The sequence below is a fragment of the Camelus ferus genome, chromosome 9 (genome assembly GCF_009834535.1).
Source record: "Camelus ferus isolate YT-003-E chromosome 9, BCGSAC_Cfer_1.0, whole genome shotgun sequence".
Lineage (NCBI taxonomy): Eukaryota > Metazoa > Chordata > Mammalia > Artiodactyla > Camelidae > Camelus > Camelus ferus.
Genome location: NC_045704.1, coordinates 51,021,614 through 51,046,593, shown reverse-complemented (window position 1 = coordinate 51,046,593; position 24,980 = coordinate 51,021,614). Strand labels below are relative to the sequence as shown.

Genomic DNA, 24,980 nt, shown 5'->3' with positions numbered 1-24,980 from the left:
TTGGGGATTTTAAAGGTCATGGTGGCCCATCCCTTAGAGGACTCAACAAAGTGATGAATTCTGCATTTTAGGCCGTATGAAAGTTGTGTTAGTGACTAAAAGAACAAGAAGCCTCTTGGTAAGTAACTCATCCTGATTCAAGCACTTTGAAAATAGCTGTAATGAAAGTCACACCAGGAGAAGGACATCAGATGTCTGTTAGCAAAACAAAACATAATGAAACCCTTTACTTTATGCTTTTACAAGGACCCAAATCACAGGCTACTGAAGAGACTTTAGAGAATACCGTTTCTTTTTTCCTTCCTTTCTTTTTAAAAAATGTCTAGCACATTGATGTTACAACACAAAGGAAATGTCAAAAATAGAAAATGTGTCCTATGATACAATTCTTTACAATATGCATTATTACTGTTCGAGCCTTGTTCCAATGATTATATATTTTTAAGCAGGTATAAATCTTTTATGTTCTGTTTCATTTTAATGGATCATATATTTTTCCCTTTGGAAGCATAGTTTTCAAAATGATCATTTTAAAGTAACTGCATGATAATACATGTTATTAATGAATCACTTTTTCCAAAGCTGTATCCCTCTGGTTGGGCATTTAAGTTTTCCAGTGTTTTCTATTACAGTTACACATAATGGTTTTTCTTCAAGTGTAGAGTCCATCTGTATGTTGAACCTTCCACAGAAACACAGTGAGCATCTCTTAATTGGGTGTTTACATTGATCTTTTTATAAACAGGAATAGGAAACTGCTAACAGATTTCAAAAACAGTAGTATTAATGTGGTTGAAATTCCTTTTGACCAAATTGTAAAGCCAGATTTACTTGTACATGTAATGTTTCTAACTTTCAGCAAGCACGTCAGCGATTACATGCTCTTTAGCGCCTGAGCACCTTGAAACTAAACAGTACTGCAAACTAGGTCATCACTCCCTAATGCTGAAGGGCTCAGTTTTCTAGATAAAGACATATTTGGAAAAGAAATTTCATTAGCTTCTGCAGCTCACAGATACTCTATTTGAGGGGGAAAACCCACTATGGCTTTACTTGACCAAAATCTTACCATAAAAACTAAGAAAATATTAATTTATTGAAACAAGAATTAATGTTTAAAACAAAGACAGCTTTGGTCTTTTTCCTTGGGAAGTTGACATTTTAATGGAGGTGATGGCCGAGTAAAGAGGCAGTTAAAATGTAGTGCGTTCCTAGGCCAGTCCTAATGAGACCTCCCTATTTTGTGATCTGGAATAATCTTTGAAATTATTATGATCATGGGAGGGAAGCTGTTAGGAAATGTGAAAGACTTTGAAATGAGCAAAAATGATAAATGGGTGTCCTTTCTAGTGTACCCTTCCAGGTTATATGTGTATTTTCAGTGGCTTTGAGCTGTTTTACAACTCTGTAAATTGTGGAAAACTGACAGTAGTGCACATGGTTATTATTGCCCATAAAAATGTAAATACGTTTTGTCTGGTGCCATGCTTGCCTGGGGGCTAGTCACCAGTTTTATATCTATTTGTAAACTCATCTCAGTATTCCTGACCGCCTGTGTACGCGTGTCTCCTCGTAATTCTTTGAACAAATTTTAACTTCTTACTGGTTCCCTCATTAATTAATGAGTTAAGTAAATTCTTTCATGAGTGTTCATTTTACATTTGCAGGACAGTTGTGATTTTAACTTTTTTCCCCCAGAGAAATATCTTTTAATGCTGGGGTACAGTAGCTGCTCAGTAATTCTCTTACACAACCTTAGTAAAGGCCACATTTGGCATTTTCACAGGCTTTCTAACAAGACTGACTTTTAGTGGCATAATTTTGCAATTATCCAGCCTAATTCAAGTCTAGGAAGATTTATTGATCACTTGCTCCACACACGCAGACCAGTGATCAATACGATCCACCTGGGTGCCGTGTAGTCTGGCTGGGGACACTTACAGCTCCAGGCCTGAGGATGCCGTGTGTTATGTGTAGTAATAGAACCCTATGCAAAATGCCTTGGGAGACTGGAGAGAAGCAGGGCATTTCAGTGAGGCAGGGTGTGCTTTTTTATCTAGAAGGCAGAACTGGAGTGGAGTCTTGTAGGATAAGTAGGGATTTCACTGAAGAAAAGAAGAGGAAAGGACAAATATTCTAGGAAGTCAGTAGGATGTGGAAGGATACTTTGTCTGGACACTCCTTTGTGTAGATGGGTGTGGGTTTGGTGGGGACACCATGGGAATAGATGGGGAAATGTGAAATTTGGGACAGGACCAAATTATGAAAGCTTTGAGTGTCAGGCTTTGGAAATCAGGACTTATCACAGGTTTTTATACAGAGTGATGCTGTCAGGTCTTTATAAAGGGGAGATGGTTGGAATCGTGGCATCATGAAACACCCCAGTGGATAAAGTGCAGAAGAGATTTGTGATACAGCTAGCATGTGTGGGTAGTCCTCACCCTCGATGGCCTGGGAGGGAACACGAGGCAAACATGTCCTGTATCAGTTTTGCCCACTTCACTCTTACCTGTATTCCCAATGCTGTGCCCCATCATGAACTTAATCTCGAGATTATTCTTGATCACACACACAGCCTGGTCTCGCTCACTGTCACACTTCCTATCAGAGAGTGATGGAAAGGTCACAGGCGTTTTGGAAATCCAGATAAAGAGAAGTTGATACACACAGAGAAGTTGACTTGGTTAGTATTCATAGTGTATGTTGTACGGTTTGTGGTCACTTCCATGTACAGTTCAATAATTGCTACTCACACCAGTGTAGGAGTATCTTCGGGGATACTCCTACCACGCACTGGGCTGACGCACTTTACATCATCACATGAAAGCACAGGGCCAGAAAGTCTGTGGCCATAAACCACATGCCGTGGCTCTGGGCGTTAGAAGCAGTGAATAAGGAAAGGCATGTCCAGACCCAGATGCTAACATCTGTAAAATTATTATTGACCGTGTGTCAGACAAATAATAAAGTATTTTCTGGATGTTTTCTGATCTTTTTGATATTTGTGATTTCTTAGTCTAATAAAATTTTATATTAATAATTCTCGGTTCTTTTTCTTAAAGAGAGATCCCCAAACTGTATAAGCTTCAGGGTCCATAAGACCAGGATCCCCCTTTGGGTGTGTGACAGTGGATGTATTGTAATAAAGTGGTGCAACCAAGAGGTTTGGCGATGATCTCCCCATCACCTCTTGTCTGCTGACCCTCACGCCCACCATGGTGCTGAAGATCTTGGCGGGCTTACCATTGACCTGATGACCTATCTGGTGGGTCATTTTCTCATTTAATTTAAAAACAACTCCAAAACAATTTGTAACTGTATGTGAAGAGTGTGGGAAGAGTAGAAACGACTAAAGTGTAAGTCGTCCTTCCTCCCGTGGCATTCTCAGTTCTACAGGAAGTAGCTTGCAGGGGTCTTCCTGCGTCTTTTCTGTGCGTTTGTGTGTGTTTCTACGTTTACGTGTGTGTTTATATATTTGTATGTTACTGCTTCTATATAGATAACTAATTTTGTACATTTTTTACATGATAGGGTATAGTATACATATTGTTCTGCAACTTTCTTTTTTGAAGAAATATCTGAGACTTTACCATGTAGGCACTGATACAGCTCCTTATTTCTAGTGTTATGAATTACTTCTGGGATGGGGATACCATGGATTTATTAACCATTGCTTTACTGAGAGACACTTAAGGTGTTTGCTAATTATTTGCTAGTGCCAATAGCATTGCATGTGAGCATCCTTGAATATGATGCATTGTGCAAAACATCCTATGTGCATTTTTGTAGGATAAACTCATAGAAGTTTATAGGATTAACTCTTGAGACTGGAAAATAGGGGATATATGTGGCCATAAAATATATGGGAAGAATACAGAGAAATGAGAGATTGAGAAGACAGGAGTTAGCAGGGGATTCATCAAAATGGAGAAGAAATTTACAGTGAAATTTAGGCTGGGCTCTCAAGTAGGTTTGGAGGATAATGAGGGGGATTTGGAAATGTCATGGGATTTGTCCTGAATATTTGAATAGCAGCTTGGCTCATGGACACAAAGACTTTTGAAACAAAGTCTCCGTGGGATACTGTATACCAGGGCCTGGAGACGATGCTGATGATTCATGTGGGGTTTTGCACAGTAACCGGGGTCTTGAGGACAGTGGAATTTGGTAGAATGTGATTTTCCCGGGAGGGAGGACTGACAGCAGGAGCCGGCCTCAGGGCTGTAGAACACTGGCTCAGGGGTGACAGCACTGGACCCAGAGAAGGCAGAGCAGCGAGCTTCGCAGCTGGGAGCCACTGTGCGGCCGCTCCCCGAGCTTAGGGAAGTCATTGTGAGGGAATGACCAAGCAAGGAAGGGCATCAGCCCGGGGTGACTGAGTGGGTGAGACTCGAGGGGAAGGACGAGCAGCTACATCTTAAGGACCCGTTGAATGACAGTTTTCAAACCTTAGTTCTCCATTGGAATGAACTAGAGCCTGCTTTTAAAAATCCTGATTCCTGGTCTGCTACCGAGGCCACTTAAATCAATCTTTGGGAGTGGAACCTGGCGACAGTATTTTTTAAACTCTCTGGGTGATTCTAATGGAATTAGGAATGATTAACAATGAGTATCGTCCATCACAAGGAATTACAGCCTGTGGACTTCACCATGAGGCTCAGATTTGGAATATGCTCTTAGGCTATGCAGGACTTAGGGAAGATGCTCTCCTTGTGCTGTCCCTTATTATTGCTACAACTTACTCACTCTCTCATCTTTTACTGTTGGCAAATAAGTCTATCTGTGGGTATTAAATCTACAGTATGTTCTGTTCTACTGATTAAACCTCCATTGCAGGTGGAATAACTAGCCTCTGTTAGGAGGCACTTGTCACATATGCTTTTCCTAGGGTTTATTTTTTTGGACTTGACCTTTCTTTGCAATATTGTGAAGTTGAGAGATGAAAACATTGATGTTTGGCACAGGGTGAACTTGACTCTCAGTAAAATTTATCATCTGGGGTGGGGGACTGCCTTGTATTCACCTGCAATTATTTCTTGTAGGTAGAGCTGCCCCCGCATGCAATAATGCTCTCTTCCCATGAGATCCTGGAGGATCATTTAATTTTTCCATAGCGAACTGATCCCTCCCCCAAGTGTTCCAGTTTGTACTGAAAAAGTGGTGGGTAGAGTTAGTCTTTAGAAGGGTAGATGTTCTTTGGTTGGTTTGCCATTGAAGACTTTTAGTTTATGAAAGATCCAGTGGCAAGAGAAGGGATGAGAAAATGCAGGAAGTGACTTAGGTTGAGCTCTTTGGGAAGGAGACTCTGAGTGTGTTAGTAGTCAGGAGTGACCTTGGGGTTGGCACTTGTCGAAGGGAGGGAGGGGGAGAGGAGGAGAATTTGAGCTGCAGTCCAGGCCCAGCAGCTCTCTTGCCTGAAGCTATGGGGACTGTTGGCTACAGTGGCCATTCGGAGTTGTCCCAAGGTGTGCACAGAGACCCAGGACTTTAACCCCCTGCATCTCTTGGCCGTCAGCTGTAGGCCACCCCAGCAAGGCCATGGCCTTAGTGGCAGCTCTGTCGAGGCAGCCGCTAAAGGCTGACGGCACTCTCAGCAGGGGGATCTGGGCAACTTCAGGGTTCAGCACAAAGGTGAGAGAAATCTGTCCCTGTGTTTACAGACTTTGTGGCCTAGTGAGCCGGAAAAGGAAAGATTACATCCTCAGATATATTCCGTGGGTCAGGGCTGTGACAGAGGCGGAAGCAGGCCGATAAGGATGCATGATTATGTGAGTACACAGGAACAAAGCAGGAGGGAGGCAGGTCCAGCCACACACGCCCCTCACCAGGGAAAGTCACCTTACAAAGCTGTGAAGTCGTTTGCTCATGAAGGCTGGGAAGCAGTCACAATGGGGATGAAGGCAGAAACAGTACTGTATCAGATACCTATTTGGCATTCATCAAAAATAGAGTGATTGGTGGACTTCAAGCAGTTAGAACCAGATACAAGCCAAATCTTCGTTTAAGTGAGTGTACATCTTGCTGGGTGTGCAGGTGCAGAGTTGGCATTTTTTTTTTATTGTTGTTCCCTAACAAACAACAACATCTTCTGCAATATACAAACTGTGATTAGGTGGAAAGTGATAAATCCCCAGGCCCCACAAACTCCCCTCACTTACCTTCACCCCATTGATCTGAGCCCAGCTGCCACTGAGAATTTGCAGCCCGGTGGCTGTGTCTGTCGATATAAAAGCCCGAGTCATTTGCCCACTGACACATGTTCCAGTTTCCCCTTCCTTTGGCTTGGAGGAGGGGTAGATGAGAAAACTGACCATGCAGCAGCCACTGATTTATACTTCTTTTCTGGACCAGGGAATTCATATTGATTAGTTGGATGAATGAGTCTGTCCTTTGTTTCAAATGATTAGAGTGAGTGTCTGCCCTTGGAATATATCACAGCTCCACTGTGACATAAGGAATAAGATCCACTGTGTTTTTGTAAATCTCAATGCCTTTCCCATACTTATGAAATATGCCTGTCGATGATACTTAACCTGGTTATGGAGAAATAGGTCTTCACGGAGTTCTGAAGAGTGTACGTGTGCCAGCAGGGACATCAAAATGTGTCAGGTTCTTTCTTTGGGCTCTTTCGTATTGCCTAAATGTATTTATTCTGAATTTGTCATCAAAGTGGTTGATGACCTATTTGTTACTCATCTGAATTCAGTTTTCTTCTTCTTCTTGTGTTGTGGGATTTCATAATTGATCAATGCTCATCCAAATAACTTTTGACCGTGTTTCTCTTCTGTGAGACTTAGTTACTTACTGGGGGAAAACAGCCACCAGAGAGTGAACTTCTATATTTTAGTGGAATATTTGTCTTTTGACATTTGCAGTGAACATGTTTACAAAAATATATTTCACATTTTATGTTTTCCAGGAATTGTTTAGGTGAGGTGGCTGTTTATGTGAAGAATATGCTTTTTCTTTGGTCTCTTTGCTCCATATAGGTTTTTGAAAGAAAGGATAGACTTTTTAACAAAATTTACTTCAATCCTAAATTGTTAAATTTTGTGGAGCTCAAGTCTGCCCCCCTGAATTCTTCCCTCGGCACATGATGGTTTTTCTCTGGCAGACCTCAAAGCAAATGTTCATGCTCCTCAACCTAGCGTCCTTCAAATACTGAAGATAATGTTAGTGCTTCCTAGTGATTTTCTCTTTCCCTAGTAGATTGTTTGTAGTTTCTTCAACCATTGGTAAAGTCATTCAAAAATTAATAATTTTTGTTGCTAAAGTCTACCTATTGATACTCCTCCAGTTGGTCCCAGTCTAGAGAAAGTGCCCAGAACCCTCCCTGCTCCAGCAGCAGAAATTCTTCCCTTTCTAGTCTGGATTCCAGTGGAATTAGGGACTTTAGTTGTAGCACTGATCCTGTGTTACCCAGGTGATTTGTAATGATCTTATCTCCCCTTCCAGGCCCCTTTCTTGCCAAGTGACTTGGAGACATTCCTCATGAACTGAACCTCAATATCTCAGGAAATTCATATGTGGTTGGGATGAGAGAACAAGGGATGTGATGAAGGATGAGCAAAGAGTAGTTAATGAAAACATTTTGGAAAGGACCGTCATCATTTTTTGCAGTGGATTTCTGTGGGTCAGCTTCTCTCATACAGAATCATCTCTGAGTGAAAAAGTATGTATACTCCAAATATGATAACTTATCACAATTCAACTTCAAGTAATGACTTTTTTCATAATACTTAAGACTTGGGCTTTAAGTTACATTCTCGGCACCTCTTGTAGATGTGTGTAGGATATCCCTAAATCTCCACAGAAGCTCCCATCTCAGACAGATAATCATGCTGATGCTTCACCATTGTAACCCTGTGTCTTTATGAGTTTTATAAACTCTATTCAGAGAGTGTCCTGTGCCATAACCTGCCCTTCCCCTACCCAGTGAGGAGATACCAGATCATTGCACCACCACTCCAAGCGATAAGTGACAGAGTTATTGCTCCTCTTACTCTTAATTGGTGGCATGCAACTCTGTCCTAGCCTGGTGTTGAACTTTTGAATCAGTGGAAGGTTCACGCTATAAAGCATGCATTTTTATTTTTAAATGTGTGGTGTATTCTTTTAAAATAACCAGAAGGCTGTAAATCTGTAGATCTCTGCAGAGGCCATCTGATGGATTTCTCAAACTTTGTGATTGCCAGGCCCTTCGTCTTCCGCTGTTCTCGGCATCGTCAACCTGTAACGTCCCTGCTAGATCATTCTCCTTTCCCTTGTTTGCAGTATGATATTCAGTCAGTAGCTGGCAGCTGTGAATAGTATGAAGTAAAAACTGGTACTAAATGTTTAGTGGGTAAAATAAGGCATAAACAGGATTGAGAGCAGATGAAGCAGTGAGCAAAACACAGATGTGGGCAACTTGAGGGCCCAGAAAATCAAAGATATAACAATGGATGAAGTGGGAATTTATGGGGCTGTCTGTTCTCTCACAATGTCCCTGCAGAACTTCTGAAACAAGTAATTCTGCCCAGAGCGAGTCTCACTTACAGTGCCCCAAGTCCTCACTGGCTTCCCCAGTGTCTGGTTCTCGAAGGCTTTTCTGTCCCCAGTCATAACACGTGACTCTCAGACTCTCTTTGCATAGTTGGTACTCTTCCCATAAACCTGTCTAGGTTCTTGAAACCCAGGATACGCCCATTGTCTGCCCTAGAAGATGATAGTAATTCTTATCTACCTCTCTCTTCAGACATCTAGATTGTACCAGCGAATTCCTGGAGTCTCCAAAGATACCATTGCTATCTGCTATGGTTTATTTGGCTTTAGTATCTTTCTGGGTCATGAGGGGCTCTGGTCTGTTCTCTGCAGTGTAGTTCCAGGTACCCTGGTTTATTGCAGGGATAAGTTCTGGAGATGAGGCAACCCCGGCTTCTTTATCTTAATGAGACCACAGTGCACGTTGGTCCACTCAGAAGCGAGCTAACTTAGGCATGTGGTGTAAGTGCCTGAGTACTTTGAGGGAGAACCACAAGGAACTCTGGTTTTGCGCTATCGTATAATATGAACTGGTGAAATGAATCCAGACGGAGACTAAACTCTTACGTGTGGGGAAAGCTTGTGAGGTGCCAGCCCTGTCCTAAAAGTGCTGGGAGGAGTGTGAGTGACGGTCGTTGGCTGTCGCTGTGCTTAGAACCTATACAGCGAGATAAGCCGCGAGTGAGAAGAGCAGTACAATACATTAGAACAGCGGCAACAGGAGGAAGGCGCTAAACCGGGAGAGGGATGCTGAAGAGTTACGAGCCCTCCTTACCAGTGTGATTTAACCCTGATTTATGAAAAACTGGTTATCTGTAGGAGTGAGCTCTTGCAATTTGGCTGATGAATGACTGGGCTTTGTGATGTTACAAATGGGAGCTTTCAAAGTGTCAGATCATTAATAGGCTGCTTTAATGTGAAACGCATTTTCCTATGGAAGCAGATGCTAAAAATGGTGGTTGGGCCTCCAGAAGCCAATTTAACTCAAAATGTAACTGAACTATAGAGATGTTATATTGCAGGTTTCTGTCCTATATATGAGGACTGACCGTTCCACACCCCAGCTCACCTAGCTGCAGTCTTATTTTCTGGGCACACGTCTTGGCTCCATGATGTACCCAGCCTTGAGGTCTACTTTTCTTACTTCCCAACCCTGAAACAGTGTTCTTTTCCTCTTAGACCACGAGAGGGTGACTTCCTCGCCCTGTCTTTTTCCAACATCTGGGTAATGCAAATAGAACCCCACCTTCACCCCACCCCCATGCCAAGCTATCAAACACACTTTGTTTCTGGACGTACTGATTAAAATAGTGCTGGTGGAAACATTGGAAGTTCTTTCGGTTATAAAAGAGCTGGGAAGTGTTTTTCAGAGGGAAGGTGGAGGTGATAGGATGGAGTTATTAGTCAGACGTTTCAATGACACGTAGTTACATGCTGTGGCTGCCTGTGGTCTACCATCCAGATGTCTCCGAAGAGTCAGAAAATTCCTGTTCACCTGTTCGTTTCTTCTGTTTTTCCTAAATGGCTTAAAACAGTATCGAGTCTGTTATCTCTCACAGTTGTGTTGTTTGACTGGGCTCCCCTGGGCAGTTCTTCTGTCGTTCTGGGGATTTCCCACGTAGCTGTGGTCACGTGGCAGCTGAGGCTGGCTCCATCTGGAAGACTGACGCAGATGCTGGGATAGCTCAGTCTCTGGCCAGGCTGATGTAGTATGTAAGCTTTCCCTCTAGGTGGTTTTTCCATGTGGTCTCCCCAGCAGAACGTCTTGACTTTTTATGTGATAGTTTCGGTTTCCCAAAAGCACCAGAGGAAGCTGCGAGAATTTAAGGCTCTGAGTAGCTTCTGTCTCTATAGCTTCAAGTTCACTGATCCTTTCTTTCTGAAGTGTCTGATGTTATGTAAAATCCATTGAGTGCTACATCCATTTTCAGATCTTGCATTTTTCATCTCTAAAATTCCCACTTGGTTTGTGTTTATTTCTTATCTTTCTTTTCCCCTTATTTTTTTGTTTTTCTTTAAATCCCCAGTCCTACTGAATGTGCTTACAAAAGATGTTTTAATGTCCTCATCAACTGATTGTCTCATTTTGGACATTTCTCATCTCTTTCTGTTGACTCATTTTCTCCCTTCTGGTATGAATTACATTTTCCTGCTATTTTTATGTCTGTTATTTGTTAGTGGCTGTAAGGACATTGTGACATTTTGTTTTTCATTGCATTTTTTTTTCTTTTAAAAACTGTGGACTTCTGGGGTGGGCATTTAAGTTACTAAATGATAAATTTGATCTGTTGAAAATTGCTTTTAATCTCTTTCTTCATAAGTCTAAAGTAGGATGATCAACTGTCCTGATTTGTCTGGGACTGAGGGATTTTCAGAGATGCAGGACTTGCAGTGCTAAAACCAGGAAAATTGTGCGTAAGCCAGGGCAAGGAGGTTATCCTGGGACTCTAGAGTAGTTTTAACAGACTTCTGAAAGAGGGGTGTGAAAGTAAAATTTTTGAGACGATGTAGACTGAAAATGATCTTTAGTCTACTTTTAAAATTAACTGGTAGTAAGCTGTACATGAAAATAAGTTGGAAATTATTTTCATTGATAATTTTGAACACATTGTTTTGTTGCTTTTAACTTCCAGTGTTGTTATTGACAAGTTGGAATCCGTTTAAATTCTTGAAGTTTTCTGTGTGACCAGTGATTTCTCTTTGTAGGGGTGTGCACCTTCGGTTTTGTTTGTTTTTCCTTTCTCAGAACCTGTAGATTCTTCCTTTTATTCCCCTCTGCCTCAGTGTTCTGAAATTTTGCAATAACATGCCTTGGCCTGAGTCTCTGTTCTCATGCACTTTTAATCTGGTGGCACCTGTCTTCCAGGTCTAGGAAGTGTTTGTGTGTTTACATGTGAACAAGTACTTGATCTCTGGTTTTTCTTTCACTTTTTCTCTTTTTCTGGCATCCAGTACATGTTAGACCTCCTAAACTCTAATTTTCTAATTATTTTTCTCAGTATTTTCCTGTTGAGTTATTCTAGGTTCTGAAAGACAGCCTCAACTAAATTTCCAAATTTTCAATTGAGATTTCCATGTCTACTATCATTTTTAATTTGCGTAAGCGTTTTTTTTTTTTTTTTTTTTTTTGCGGAGGGAGGGAGGCTTCCACGTGTGCTTACTTTTCCACACCATCCTTGTTGCCTGGTTGCATTGTTTTCTCTTGTCTCACTCAGGAGAATGATAGTTTTGTTTTTTTTAAAGCAAGTCTTTTTTTTTTTTAACATGTGCCTTATCATCTATTATTGCCCCCTCCCATTTTAAGAGAATTTATTTTAAGATTTATTTTAAGAGAATGATAGTTTTGATTTTAAGTTTTACTCTTCCAGTATATACCCTCTCATTCTTCTCAGAGAATGTAAAGTGTGTGTCTTTTTGTGAGTGTATGGTGAGGATCTAGGCATCTGTCTCTTTCCTCAGCAGGGTTTCAGACCACATTCCCACCCTCAGCCTCATCCATTCACGCTCCTGTCCTGGAAGGTTGAGGACTCTGGATGTACACTTTCTCTCCATTTTCCCCAGCGCTGCCTTCAGATTCAGCTTTCTCAGGTCAGCTCAGTTAATGAACTCTTGTTCTTCTATTTCTCAGCTTCCAAAATATGGTTTTTCTTTCTCCTTTGTTCTGATGTTTCAGTGTCTCACTGTATCTTTACCCTCATTTAATGGAATTTGGGGAAAGATCCAAGTCTTTCTGTGTGTTCAGTCCATTAGTTTATCCTGATTGTTTTGGTTTAACATTATAATCTACAATTTTTTCTTTGAACTGAAATATTTACAGCACGGCATTTAATGAATGCATCTTAGATATTTTATTTAAATGTTGCATTGGCTCACTGTGGATTAAAAACAGATGTCCAAGGGTCTTTAAAATTTTTCAAAATTTCTATAGAACTCTGAAAATAATAGTTAGTTTTAACTTCTCAGAATTTACAACTGTATAACAAATAATCCAAAATTATGAATCAATATTTAATTGGAAATGGAGAGTGTAATTATTGAGAAATAACATGTTTATAGTCATAAAATGAAATTAATACCAAGTGAAATAGCAAATTAATTTTTTAACGCCAACAGTTATACTTGGATTACTAGTATTGGTACATTTTAAAATTTTATTCTTACTAAGAGCCTAAGCCCATTGCATGTTTTCTTGTGTTAGGTTCTTGGGTCCAGGTAAGTGGTTTTTTAATTGTGCAAATTAAACTAATCAGCCACCAGGAAGTCTACAGAGGAGCTTATATGTGTTTTCCGATTTGTTCTTTCCTACTACGAACACTTCCAGTAACATATTCATTTGGAGAGAAGCATCAGAATCATCTTGATGATGAAAATCAAAGATGCAGGAGACAGAGTTGAAAGCTGGAGCAGGATGCATTTTCAGATGGCCAGACTGCTGAGTAAAATAGCTTATTGCTTTTTAAATTGCCTTATATTGTTTCTAAATTCTTAAACAGACCCTAGAGAACAATTTATCCCATGTATTTCAAAACTAGCTACTCTGAGAAATGCTGATTTACTTTTTTAGCAGGAGTTGCAACAGTTGGAGGAGATGATCTGAGATTTTGGCCTCATTGTCGGTGTGAGCTCAGACGGCAGGCCTCTGGCTTGTCAGATGTGCTGCCAAGAATCTCTGAGCAGGGATATGAAAACTTGTTCAGAGTTGATCATTCTTTTCTTGTATCTTTCCGGGTCCAATTCATTTGGTTCTTTTCTGGGTGCTTCTCCTCATGTTTCGTGTTCTCATGTATTCTTTTTATTTCACTTGGGTCATTTTCCCATTCTGGTCCAATCGAGTTGAGTCAAATAAGCATTCATGGGATCCACCTCACCGCCACTTTTCTTCTCAAAGAAAATCGGATGGGAGCTCACACACAGACAGTTCAGACTTCCTTCAGTGTATGCTTCTGTGCTTTCTCTCCTGTTAGCCTGAGAGCCTGCACTGTCTGGTCCCGTTCCACGCCAGATACCCACTTTGCGCCTGCTTCAGTCACGTGGGCTCTTTCAGTTCCTCGGTTTAAATTCTCATCACCTCACGCAGTATTTGCATATGACATCTCCTCTCCTACTCAGCCTCCTCACTCTTCCTGCCTGGTTAAGCCCATGTCTTCCTATAGATAGGAGATCTTTCAGGATGTCCCCAGAAGCACCAATCCTTAATCTCTTTGATTTGGTAAGTTTTCCCAGCATGCGGCCCCACATCCGGGTGATGCCGAGGTGTACCACCAGGATGGCTCCCTCACCAGCAGAAGGTTCGTTTCTCCCACCTGCTGGGAGTGGTGGCTGATGGCTGTCAGCCGTGCCCTCAACTAAAGGGTGCTGCACTACGCAAGAGTGTATCCCCCACTCCTGGGGACAGCCTGTATCCAGTGCTGGGTCTGTGGAGCGGTCCATCTTCAGAGGACCCTTCTGGCTCTGGTGCTGCCCGTCCCAGGCTGAGGCCTCGGCTGCGACTGCCTCGCTGTTCAGTTTGCCCCTCTTCCTCATCCTGCTTCCCAGGCTCCCTTCCACGTGTTTTTCCAAAAGCATTCTCCGGAAACCTCCTGCCTTTGCTTCTCCATCTCTGTATCTGAACCCAACCACAGGCCCCATCGGCTGCTCCTTCCCAACATGGCTGAAAAACATGCCAGCCTTTGTGTCCTTCCTGGCTCTGGTACCTAACAGCTCTGTGACTTTGCGTGAGTAAATTATGTCACTTGTGCCTCAGTTTCCTTACCTATTTTGTTGTGAGAATGCAACTGCTTTAAACAGTGTCTTAGTCAGTTCGGGCTGCTATAACAAATTCCTATAGGCTGGCTGGATTAAACCAAGAGAGAGAGACAGAGAGATATTGCTCTTTTAGAAGGGCAAGAATCCCATCATGAGGGCCCACCCTCATGACCTAATCCAGCCGCAGTCACCTCCCGAGGACCCCGCCTCCAAGGACCATCACGCTGGGGGTTAGGATTTCACATGTGAAGTGGAGCGGGGGACACAAACATTCAGTTTGTAGCAAACAACGTCTGGTATATAATCGATTCTCAGTGATAGTTTTATTTATTATTATGTTGTTATTGTTATCATCCCAAAGTGGCATTGCTGCTATTATCTGGAGACAACCTAAAATAGAAATACCTTTTTCAGTTAACACCTTAAACTGGTTTCACAAGAGCATATTGCTGCTACTCTGACCCCATGACTTAATACACAAATGAAGAATTCTTTGTTTCAGTAAGTGTGAGAAGAGCTCAAAGACCCACTTTTGGAGCCTCAGGGCATAAAGACTCTGGAAGTTCAGAGCAGTAACTTGCTTCACCTTTTGAAATCCTGTGGCCCCAACATTCCCACTATGGAGACATTTCCTCCATTAACACCTCCTGGTCCTTCGTGGACCCATCAGGAAGTGCTCAGCAGAGGTGTTTGTGTGACAAGAAAGACAGGTGTAGTGTGATGGTAGGGCAGGGAGGGGTGAAGGGGCTGGTCACCCAAATATAATGACTGCCACCCCCAAAAGGCCTGCTTCCCAGAGGAAATTGCAGGCAAAGCATGGTAATTCCTCATGGGTATCTGGTCTTGTAAAGTCTGCCACTGCCTCGGATCCCCCTTTTCCCAATGGAAGCAAAAGCATCCAGAAGAGGGGCTTGCTGTGTCCTGCTGCTGTGGGCAGTGTGTGCCTGCTCCTGGCTTGTTGACCCTGTTTCCAGATACCAGGGACTGATGTCCTCAAGGGAATCCCACACCCAACTGTCATAGCTTCTCATTAAATACGTCCTTTTAATACACTCTACTGACCCACCCACCCACCCACACACACACACACACACACACACACACACACACACACACACGAGTTTTCCTTTGATAAGCACATTTCCTTTTTACTGAATGGGATGAAAGAGATGAATAGTAATTTTTGTGGATGTGTGGGTAATAGAGATAAAAAAAAACAGAAGAAAAGGAGAGACGGCAAAGAAAGACTAAATTAAAATAAGTGGATGGGAAGCAGCCTCAGTTTCACAAAACGTTTAAGAGCTGAGGGTAAAAATATTAATATTATTATATTATATTATGTTTAGCAGTGGTCCTTTTGTGTTCCCCTAAAATTCATATATTGAAACCCTAATTCCAGTGTGATGGTATTTGGAGTTAGAACCTTTGGGAGGTGATCAGGTCATGAGGGTGGCATCCTCATGAAAGAATTAGTCCCTTGTAAGAAGAGGCCAGAGAGCTGGTTGGTTCTCTTTCCACCACTTGAGGACACAATAAGAAGATGGCCATCTGCCATCCAGGACTCAGGGTCTCAGCAGACACTGGATCTACCACCATCCTGATCTTGGACTTCCATCCTCTAGAATTGTGAGAAATAATTTCTTTTTGTTTAAGCCACCCAGGCTATGATAATCTGTTCTTCAGACTGAACTAAGGCAGAAATATATATATATATATTTTTTCTTTTCTCCAGAAGAACAGTCAAACCTGTTCATCTGTCTGTCCATCTGCCTGTTTGTTCATTTGACCATCCGTCTACTATTCATTCATTCCTTCAAGCAAATGTGCATTGAGGTCAAAAGCAAATAAACATAAAGTTTGCCTATTCACCATTTTTACTTATGAAAGACTGATTTCCTAGATATTACCTGGTAAGTTGTGGATAATCAAGAATCAATAGCTAATGAAGCACATTAATGCAGACAATTCTCCGAAAAGAAAAGATCTAGGTACATTTTAGAAAATATTTGTCTTGAAATGATTTGTTACCTGCCTCCTAACTCCAGAAGGTAGCTTAAAGCTTTTTGTGTGTGTATGATAGAATGGCAGTATAAATAATATTTTGGAAATGCCAAGCACTGCTAAATAGTAATCTAAGCATGGAATTACTGCACAACTTGATGTTTGAGATAGGAAGGATTTGGGATAAAAAAAAATTAGAGTACAAGACATGTCATCCTGGAAGAATCTCACATTGATCATCAACTTGATCATCACCTGATCATCACCAATATATTTCTAACAACACTAGAAACTGACCTTTCCAAGACTCATTGGCAATTCCAGGTGCTAATATAATTGAACTGAGAAGATTGTACATTTCTTTCCATATTAAAGTTAGCTGGCAGTTTCTTGAGAACTCAGCTAAAGTGTCCGCCCTCATCCCTAGCGTGTATTGATTGCTCCATTTCAAAGAATAGATCTTAAAGTGTGGACTGTCTTGTCAAGGATGTGTGCGTACACACACACACACACACATACACACATGGGTGGGAGAGAGAGCTGGGGCAAGGGTCAGAGGGAAGGGGAGGATATAAAAAAACTCTGGATAGTTTCCTTTATGTTGGATTAAAGGTTAGCTGAAATAAGTCCTTCAGGAAACTTTCCATTTTGAAGATATAGTCTTATCTTTTATATCTTGTTAATTGTGAACAAAATCACAGTAGAATAAGCATAGTAAAGCAAAGGGAAATAAAACATAAAGGATTAAAAGAAGACAAAGAGAGGCAAGATAAAGGACAGTTTCGAAAGCAACGTTATTTTTTATTATTTGGTGCAGAAAACTGTGAAGCACATAAAACAATCTAGAGGAAGTGGGAAAGATTTCTTCTCATTACTGGCCTTGAGGCAATTTTTTAAGCTGCCATAAACTGACAAACAGACATGATGGATATCATTATAAAATACACTGAGTTGGAAAAAGGCGCACAGAATGAAATGGTCCACATCAAAAGAAAAAAAAAAGTCCCAGAGTTCTCCGTAGAGTAAATAGCTGCAAGACTGTTAAAGACTGTTAGCACAAAATTAGCCCCAGCCTGGCACGGTTTCTTCTGGAAGACCATCTGATCTTTCCCTATTGCTTACAGCTGGTGATTCCAACATTCATATCAAGACCTATCAAGTAAAATGAAAGCTAGTAGCCCTCATAACATACCTTAACAAACAACAATTATCATCTCCTTCAAATTTGCATCATGAATTTCAGGTATTTCCTGTTGGAGAAGATTTCCCCACTGCGCAAACTCCTTGGGGGTCGGGGTATGTGCACATTAACTCTTTCAGGCCCACAGGGACCAAGGACCGTTAACTTTTGCTTTGACACATAATTGTTCCAAAAGAGTGAGTAGCCATTCCTCCAGCATGTCTTTGAACCCTTTCTGGTCTGAGGCCTCACCGTGGTCCATTAAGGGCCAGCTCTGTAGGAAACCCTCCATTCCAGCTCTAGAGCCCGTTGGGTCGCTGCCAGATGACAGAAAGCCGTGCAGTTATAGTAAAACTGTGACATGATACAGGCACAAACCACCAGCCTTGGGATCCCCAGCTCTGCCCTGGGGATAAACCATCTGGCTCATCTTTTAAGTTACTGTCATTTGAGTTTTCCTGTCTTTATAATGAGTATAACAAAGCCTTCCTTGAATGCTACTGCAAGGGTGAAATAAGTTATCAGCCTTATAATCAGTCATTACTCTGTATGTATTGTCTTTTTAAGCCCCTGGTTAGGGGTTGCAGATAGTAAATAATCCTATATTTTATGGATTTATGAGGCCTTGCTTCCTGCATGCTATCAGGTGAGCAGGAGGATAAGGTGGAATTGCTTCATAACTAAACATCCCCATATGAGGTAATAGCCCACTCATCTCAGAGACTTCATCTCTAGGCCAGAGATGGAATGTCTTAAAGGAGAAGCAAGCACCTGGGATGGCCTGAGGCTCTCCCTCGATGACCCATAATTATCCCTGCTTTGTCCGAGCCTCATTGACCGGGCCCTTGAAACTCTTAGTAAAGCTTGATAATGGTCGCTATTTCTAGGTCTCAGTGTCCTCTAAGTTAAATGGGCCTAATGATACTTCTCTTCTCTCCTCGTTCTCTCGTGGTGGGAATAGTACTGTAGCTTGGTAATTTATAAGCTTTACCCACACAAATAGTTTTATTAAAAGCAAAATTCATAAAATATAGTACAGATAACAAATGTCAAGAAACTCAATCCCTGTGGACTTCCCTGATCTCAGCATTCCAACCCGCATAGCGATTTACTTGTTCCCATCAGATTTTAAACTTCTGCTTTAGGTTGTAACTTCTGGTCTCATGTTATGGCAAAAACATATGAGAGCAGGAAACATGCCCTTTTCATCCACCTTTCATCCTCCTGGTGCCTGGGAAGCGGCCTCATTCCCAGTGGGGCTCTACATATTCTACATGTGGAATGTTTCAGCTGGAATGTTCTCTCTGAAAACGTTGAACACCTCCTCACACTTCACAGAGAGCCTGTTATTGGAGATGCTCTTTAAAGGGAGTTTTTACAGTTGCTAAAACAGTGATGGATACAGACTTGTGGGTTTTTTGTTGTTTTTTTTTTTAGCATTGGCTTTATTTTATATTTTTATTTCTTAATTTCTTGGATTATTGATTTCATAGTTTTTTCCTAATGTAAACATTTAATGCTAAAAATTTCCCTGCCAGGACTGCTTTAGCTGCATCCCACAAATTTATTAGGTATGCTATATTTTTATTTTCATTCAGTTTGAAATATGCGCTAATCTCTGGAGATTTACCCTTTTGCATACGGATCATTTATATCTGTTTTGTTGAATTTCCAAATATTTGTGTATTCTATTATTTTCCTGTTAATTCCTAGGTTAATTCTTTTATGATTGGGGAAGATACTTTTTATGATTTCAGTTCTTTTGTGTTTGTCAGGGTGTGTTTTATGACCCAGGACATGTTATCTTAGTGAACATTCTGTGAATCCTTGAAGGGAAGGCTGCTTCTGCTGTAATTGGTGTTCTATGAACGTAAACTAGATCCAGTTGGTTGATGATGTTCAGTTCTTCTAAATCCTTGCTGATCTGTGAACATTTTTTTTAAAGGAAAAAATCAGTGGATTCAAGATTATCCTGATGACACTGTGTTTTTGCAGTGAGCACAATGCAGTACCCTGGGTCTACCTGTGGGGTGTGTCTTATGTGGGATACTGTCCACTGTTGTGGGGGTGTCGTTAAAGAGGAGAACAGATCGAGAATAGCTATATCAGCTGGTGACAACACAAGACAGAGTGAGAAACAAAAAACCTGCTGGGAGACCACGGGGAAAAGAATGATTAATTCTGGCGTGAAATGTATTCATGAAGGGAAGGCAGCAGAAATAAAGCATAAATGGAATCGACAGCTAATCTTACACAATAAATAATGTGTATTGATGACTAATCCTTGTGCTGGTCTCTGCAGTGTCCCTGCTCCATCTGTGTGATGTCACCATGGAGACTCAGCATCTGGAGCTTGCAGAATAAGCTGGTGCTCTTTCTTCTGTGAACTCATTTCAGTAGGTGCCCAGTGACCTAATTTCCTTACGTCTTGGCATTTTGCCAGATTTTCTATTCTCTGAAGCTTAAGAGTTAAAGTATTTATCTTTAGGTAGTCAAGCCTGAGTGGATGTGGCAACAGTAGCTCACTTCGTCCTGTTTATAAAACTACAGCAAGAAAGCATTGCCCCCACGGCCAGCTGGAGAGATTGATGAAGACGCTGGGAGCCGGCAGTGGCTGAGGAGCGGGGTCCTTCATCTTCCAACAGCGCCACAGCCTCCTCGGGGTTTCTGCACCTAGTGCAGCAAATGTTCGAGCAGCAGCAGCCCTGTTAGCCTCTCAGGAGAGGCATTTGAATGAACGCTTTGAACCCGAGTAGTATTTTATCTGTAAGGACGGAAGTACATAGTTCACCCTGACATCCTGCGTATTTCAGATTACTATCGATAAGCACTAAGCTGACATTTTGGGGGAGGATAATTTTCCAGAAGCTTAAACTAACATTTCGGATGCTCTTTGTAATAGCTGTGTGAAATTGGTCCAGGTATTACCCTTCTTCTCATAAGATATGGAAGTGATGGCCCCAAAGGAAAAGCCTTGAAAGGAGATGTGTTCGTAGTCACTTCACACAGTTTAAACACTTTCATATCAGAATAGTACGTTTGCATTTCTAAAACCACTTAATAACTGCTAATGTATTTTATATGAGCAGGGTGGCCATTATTGTGTTCCCTTCACGGAGACAGAAATTGAGGACACAGAGGGTGCCTATGATAGGAGAACCTGACAGACCACATATCTTATAATTCCTTTTTCAGCCAGGAAACAGAAGGTGGTGGAATGGATAATTGAGACACACACACACGTTCTCTCTCTCTCTCTAACACAGATGAGGCAGCTTCTGTAAAGGCAAAGGTCCTACTGGAAAACATTTCCAGGAGACCTTATGGCCAGAGGAAATCTGTCCATGAGACTCTAAAGGTGGTTATGAAAGGAGATGCAATCATGAGACTGTGCTGACATAATAGCATGGCTCACCCGAGAGATGTGGAAGGAAGTTGGAGTCCTAAGCACCTAGAGCAGAGAAAATCATTCCAGGCGTAATGGGAGCAGCTCAGGGTGACCTCGTCTTTTCCAGGGTGGAGCCAGGTGCCTTGGAGTTATTTCTTTGCTGTTTCCTTTCTCTCCGTATACCGGTAGAATAAATTTTACATTTCTTTTGTAATATCCTTTTTTAAGTTACATTGTCCTTAAAAATAACTTTTTTTTTGTATTTAAAAAGTAATTTAAACTCATTGTAGAAAACTTGGAAAGTAAAACAGTAAAAGCCATTATATTTATCACCCTTTCTTTCTCCTGTACTTAGCATTTTGTGCCTGGAACATACAGGTTCTTTAATGAATATTTATTGACTGAATGAAGTGAATTCACAAACCCAGCCAGAGATTCATGTTTGACATTCAGTGTAAAATGAAAATACTTTTGTGTGTTTAGTATGTATACACCTTGCTCTTTGTGTGTATATATACACATTAACTGTTTTGTACATATGGCTATATTACATGGAGTGTGTATTTTCATATACTTGTGTATGTAGATGCACACACACATGAAATGTGCACTCACAGAGGATAACCAGATTTATTTGATACTCACAGTTCACTGTTGAGCACTTTCCACTCCTTTACTCTCTATATTATCCTAGAGGGGTGAGAATGGAGGCTCAGGGAGTTTGAATACGGAGAGCAAGGATGTAGGGGTAATGTGCGATTGACCCAGGGTTTAAATGCAGCTCTATTTACATAAAAGTTTTGAGTTCTTAATTACTGTCCCAAATGTTCTGAATCACCCTTAATAGTAATATATTGCGATCATTTTATCTTATTTAATTTTTCTGTCAAACAGTTTTCTAACGTCTTGGTAAATTTCCATTGCATAAATGGACCAAATCTTACTGGACTATTCTACCACTTGGGACATTCTTGTTTGTTTTCTGTTACATCTGTTAGGTCTCTCAGCACAGGGTCTCTGTCCAGGGGGAAGGGCTCTGAATGCCATTCCTGTGAATTCATAGATTAGGTATTTTGAACAGCTCATCCAGATACACAATAGGATAACTGCCTGTGTTTTTGTTGCTGATATTTTGCCCAAAGACACGAGGATATGTGAAGACAGTGCCAAAGTTGAGTTTAAAAAAAGTGATTATTCCATTGGTTTCTGACAGCTTCAGTGGGAGAAGAATTAAAATCTGAAATTGCTGATGAAGAGAGTGCCTCCCTCTCTCCCGTACCATGTCCAGCCAGTGTCTAATGACACCTTTAGGGTATACTTTGAATCTAAGTAATATCTACTCCTTTGCCATATAATAGGAGACTGAGAGATTCGTTGCAAGGAATTGGTTTCCATGCTTGTGGGGACTGAATAGGCAAGTTGGAGATCTTCAGGGCAAGCCCTGGGGAGAACTGAAGCTGCTGTCCATGAGAGGATCTTTCTTCTTTAGGGAGGCCTTGAGTCCACTCTTAATGCCCTTCAACTGATTAAATATGGCCCACTCAGATTACCCTAGCTAATCTCCTTTACTTAAAGTCAGTAGGTTATGGACTTTAACCTTTCCCTGCATTCGTGTTTGACTGAATACCTGGGAGACTGTAGCCTAGCCAGGTAGACACGCCTGAAAGGTCATCACACCCATCAGCACCTTAGCCTGAGCTGGCATCACCTGTCTCCTGGGTGGTGTTCTGCTAACCCATCTTTCTGATTCTGTGCTTAGACCTCTACCATCCATTCTCCTTTCAACGGACCACAGTATCTTGAAGATATGACATCATTTTCCCCTCAGTTTTCTTCTTGTGGTTTTGCTGTTTCTCGACCGTGCCCATGACACCCTCAGTCGGGCCTTTCACCCTGCTGTCCCCCCGGCATTGTCCTTCTTCAGGTCATCCCATGGCTGACTCCTTTACTTTGCTGAGGTCTCAGCTCAGAGTCACCTCCTTGAAGTCAGGGGGCAGAACTAATATGATGGATAGGAGCATGGACTCAGGCCACACAGGCTGAATTTGAAATAACTGTGCCGTTTTCTATTGATGCCCTTGGTCGGGTTGCTGAGTCACCCAGCGTGTCTGTCTCCTCAACAATAAAATGAGGAAAATGATAGCACACTTCCCTCCTAAGATTGCTGTGAGGACGAACTGTGCTGGTGTATATAGAGTAAAGGATGGTAACTGTAGCTGGATTCCCAGGCCGCCTTGTCTAAAGCTGTGCCGCATTGCTCGGGCCCCCGTGCCTGCCTTTGTTTAATCTTTATTGCAACACTTTAGCATATTGTCATCTGAGATCATATAAAGTGTTTGTTTTCTCTCCGAGTTCTCACTGAGGACAAGGATTCTGTTCTGTTTATTGTTCTCTCCCCACTGCGTGAAGCACTTCCTGCTACACTGTACACATTCAGTGAGTGTTTCTTGAATGTAAGAATGAATAAATGACTGCCAAATGGGTGCTCTTAATTATAGGCAAACTTTATCACTTCTTTTTTCCTGTTTAAGCAGCTGTATTACTTCCATTTTACCTAGCATCTCTGATACACCCTTTAGAAACTAGCCTTCTGCTCAGTGATGGCGGCTTCTGATCACCGGCCATCAGGAACCCTCAGGTTCCCACAGGTGTTGTGCTGGTTTTGCTTTTTGCATTTACACAGTTACTCACCAGACCATATACTCCAGCCCGGCTCCCTGCAATGGATGTCTGCCTTCCTCTTTTCTAAAACATGATTTAGAATTCTTCCAACGTCTTCTAAACAGGAACCTTTGTCAAAGCCTTTTCCAATCAGGACTGTGTTACTCTGTTTATTATTGTTCTGGGTTCTTTATTTTTTAATTTAATTTAATTTTTTTGTCACTGGAGGTACTGGGAATTGAACCTAGGACCTGGTGCATGTTAAGCATGTGCTCTACACTGAGCTCTGCCCCCACCTCCTGGGTTCTTTACTTTAAAATTTGGTACTTTGGGTCTTTTAAGAACTTCTGTGTTATTTAATTGCTTCCCCCCTCCTTTCTTTTTGTAATTTACGTAGAGGAAGCATTTTGAGAATGATGTCAGTGTTTCTTGCACATGGTATGCTGCTGCTCCTTGGATCATAAATTCTCCCTAAATGCTCCTCCATAGACTTGGCTCAAGTCCCTGACCTTCCATGTCCTGCCTGCTCTGTGACTTCGAGCTGTGTGACTTGAGATACTCTAAAGCACAGTTGTAGAAGAAAAAAACCTAAATCTTACATGCCGTTTAGCTCTCATCTGTCCATAAGTTTGAGTCTTCCCTTTATCAGGTGAATTTGTAAGTAATTACAGAGTCACACAGACAATGATCTGTGTTATTTTTATCTTGTAGAATTTTTCTTATGATTGATCATCCACAATTTTTGGATGATACTTTGTGAGAGTAAAATAACAATTTAAAATAGTTAAATTCTAAGTTATTTTCTTAGTTTCTCTTGCTGGTTCACTATTAGTGTACAGAAGTGCAACAGATTTCTGTATGTTGATTTTGTATCTAAATTTAGTAATACGTAAATAGTTAAACTTACCTAACATGTTTATTAACTGACAAATTTGGGTCATTTTATTGGTGGATCTGTAGTATACTTTTATTCCAAACTACCTCCTTAAAACAGTTTGTAGAACTTTAGAAATAATATATTTATATACATTAAACAAAAAAACCCTCTTATGTTGATTATCTGCACATTAAAAAAAAGGTAAGCAGGATAGTGTTTCTTGGTTCATATTCGTGTATTTCAGTCTGTTTCTTAGCTCTGCCTTTATCTTATGATGTGTACTGATTTCTTGATTTTAAAATTTAATTTTTAAAAATAAAAATGCTTACTTTCTTCTTTAAAATTGCATTTGGTGTTTTAATAAATATGAAAGTATTTGCACATTTAAATGACTCTTTCCATAAGCTGTCATATTTTTAAATCTGAGAATAAACTGTAAGTGCTTAGTCATCAGGGAAAATCAGAAAAATTCTGCTAAGTGGAGAATATCCTCGTCTGTTTGTTTCACATTGAGACATATAAATATTTCAGCCTGAGTATTTTGATAGGCACTGGCTTTTTGTCTGCATATAAGGTACTCTTCTTTGTCAGATATGTTTACAAGC

At 41.1% G+C, this 24,980-nt stretch overlaps 1 protein-coding gene across 6 annotated transcripts in view; it reads left to right on the top strand.

Moving 5' to 3' along the window:
* LOC116665817 overlaps nucleotides 1-24,980 on the top strand; it is a 417,325-nt gene that overhangs the window by 94,236 nt on the left and 298,109 nt on the right. The window contains exons 4-5 of one of the 6 annotated variants that reach the window (XM_032486808.1): nucleotides 19,752-19,845; nucleotides 20,000-24,718. The exons of 4 other annotated variants lie outside the window; for them this stretch is intronic. In XM_032486808.1, the coding sequence (XP_032342699.1) occupies nucleotides 19,752-19,813 (62 nt within the window). In that variant the 3' untranslated portion in view covers nucleotides 19,814-19,845; nucleotides 20,000-24,718. Of the gene's footprint in view, nucleotides 1-19,751; nucleotides 19,846-19,937; nucleotides 24,719-24,980 lie in introns of those variants that run through there. One more of the 6 variants, XM_032486807.1, reaches the window with a different exon arrangement.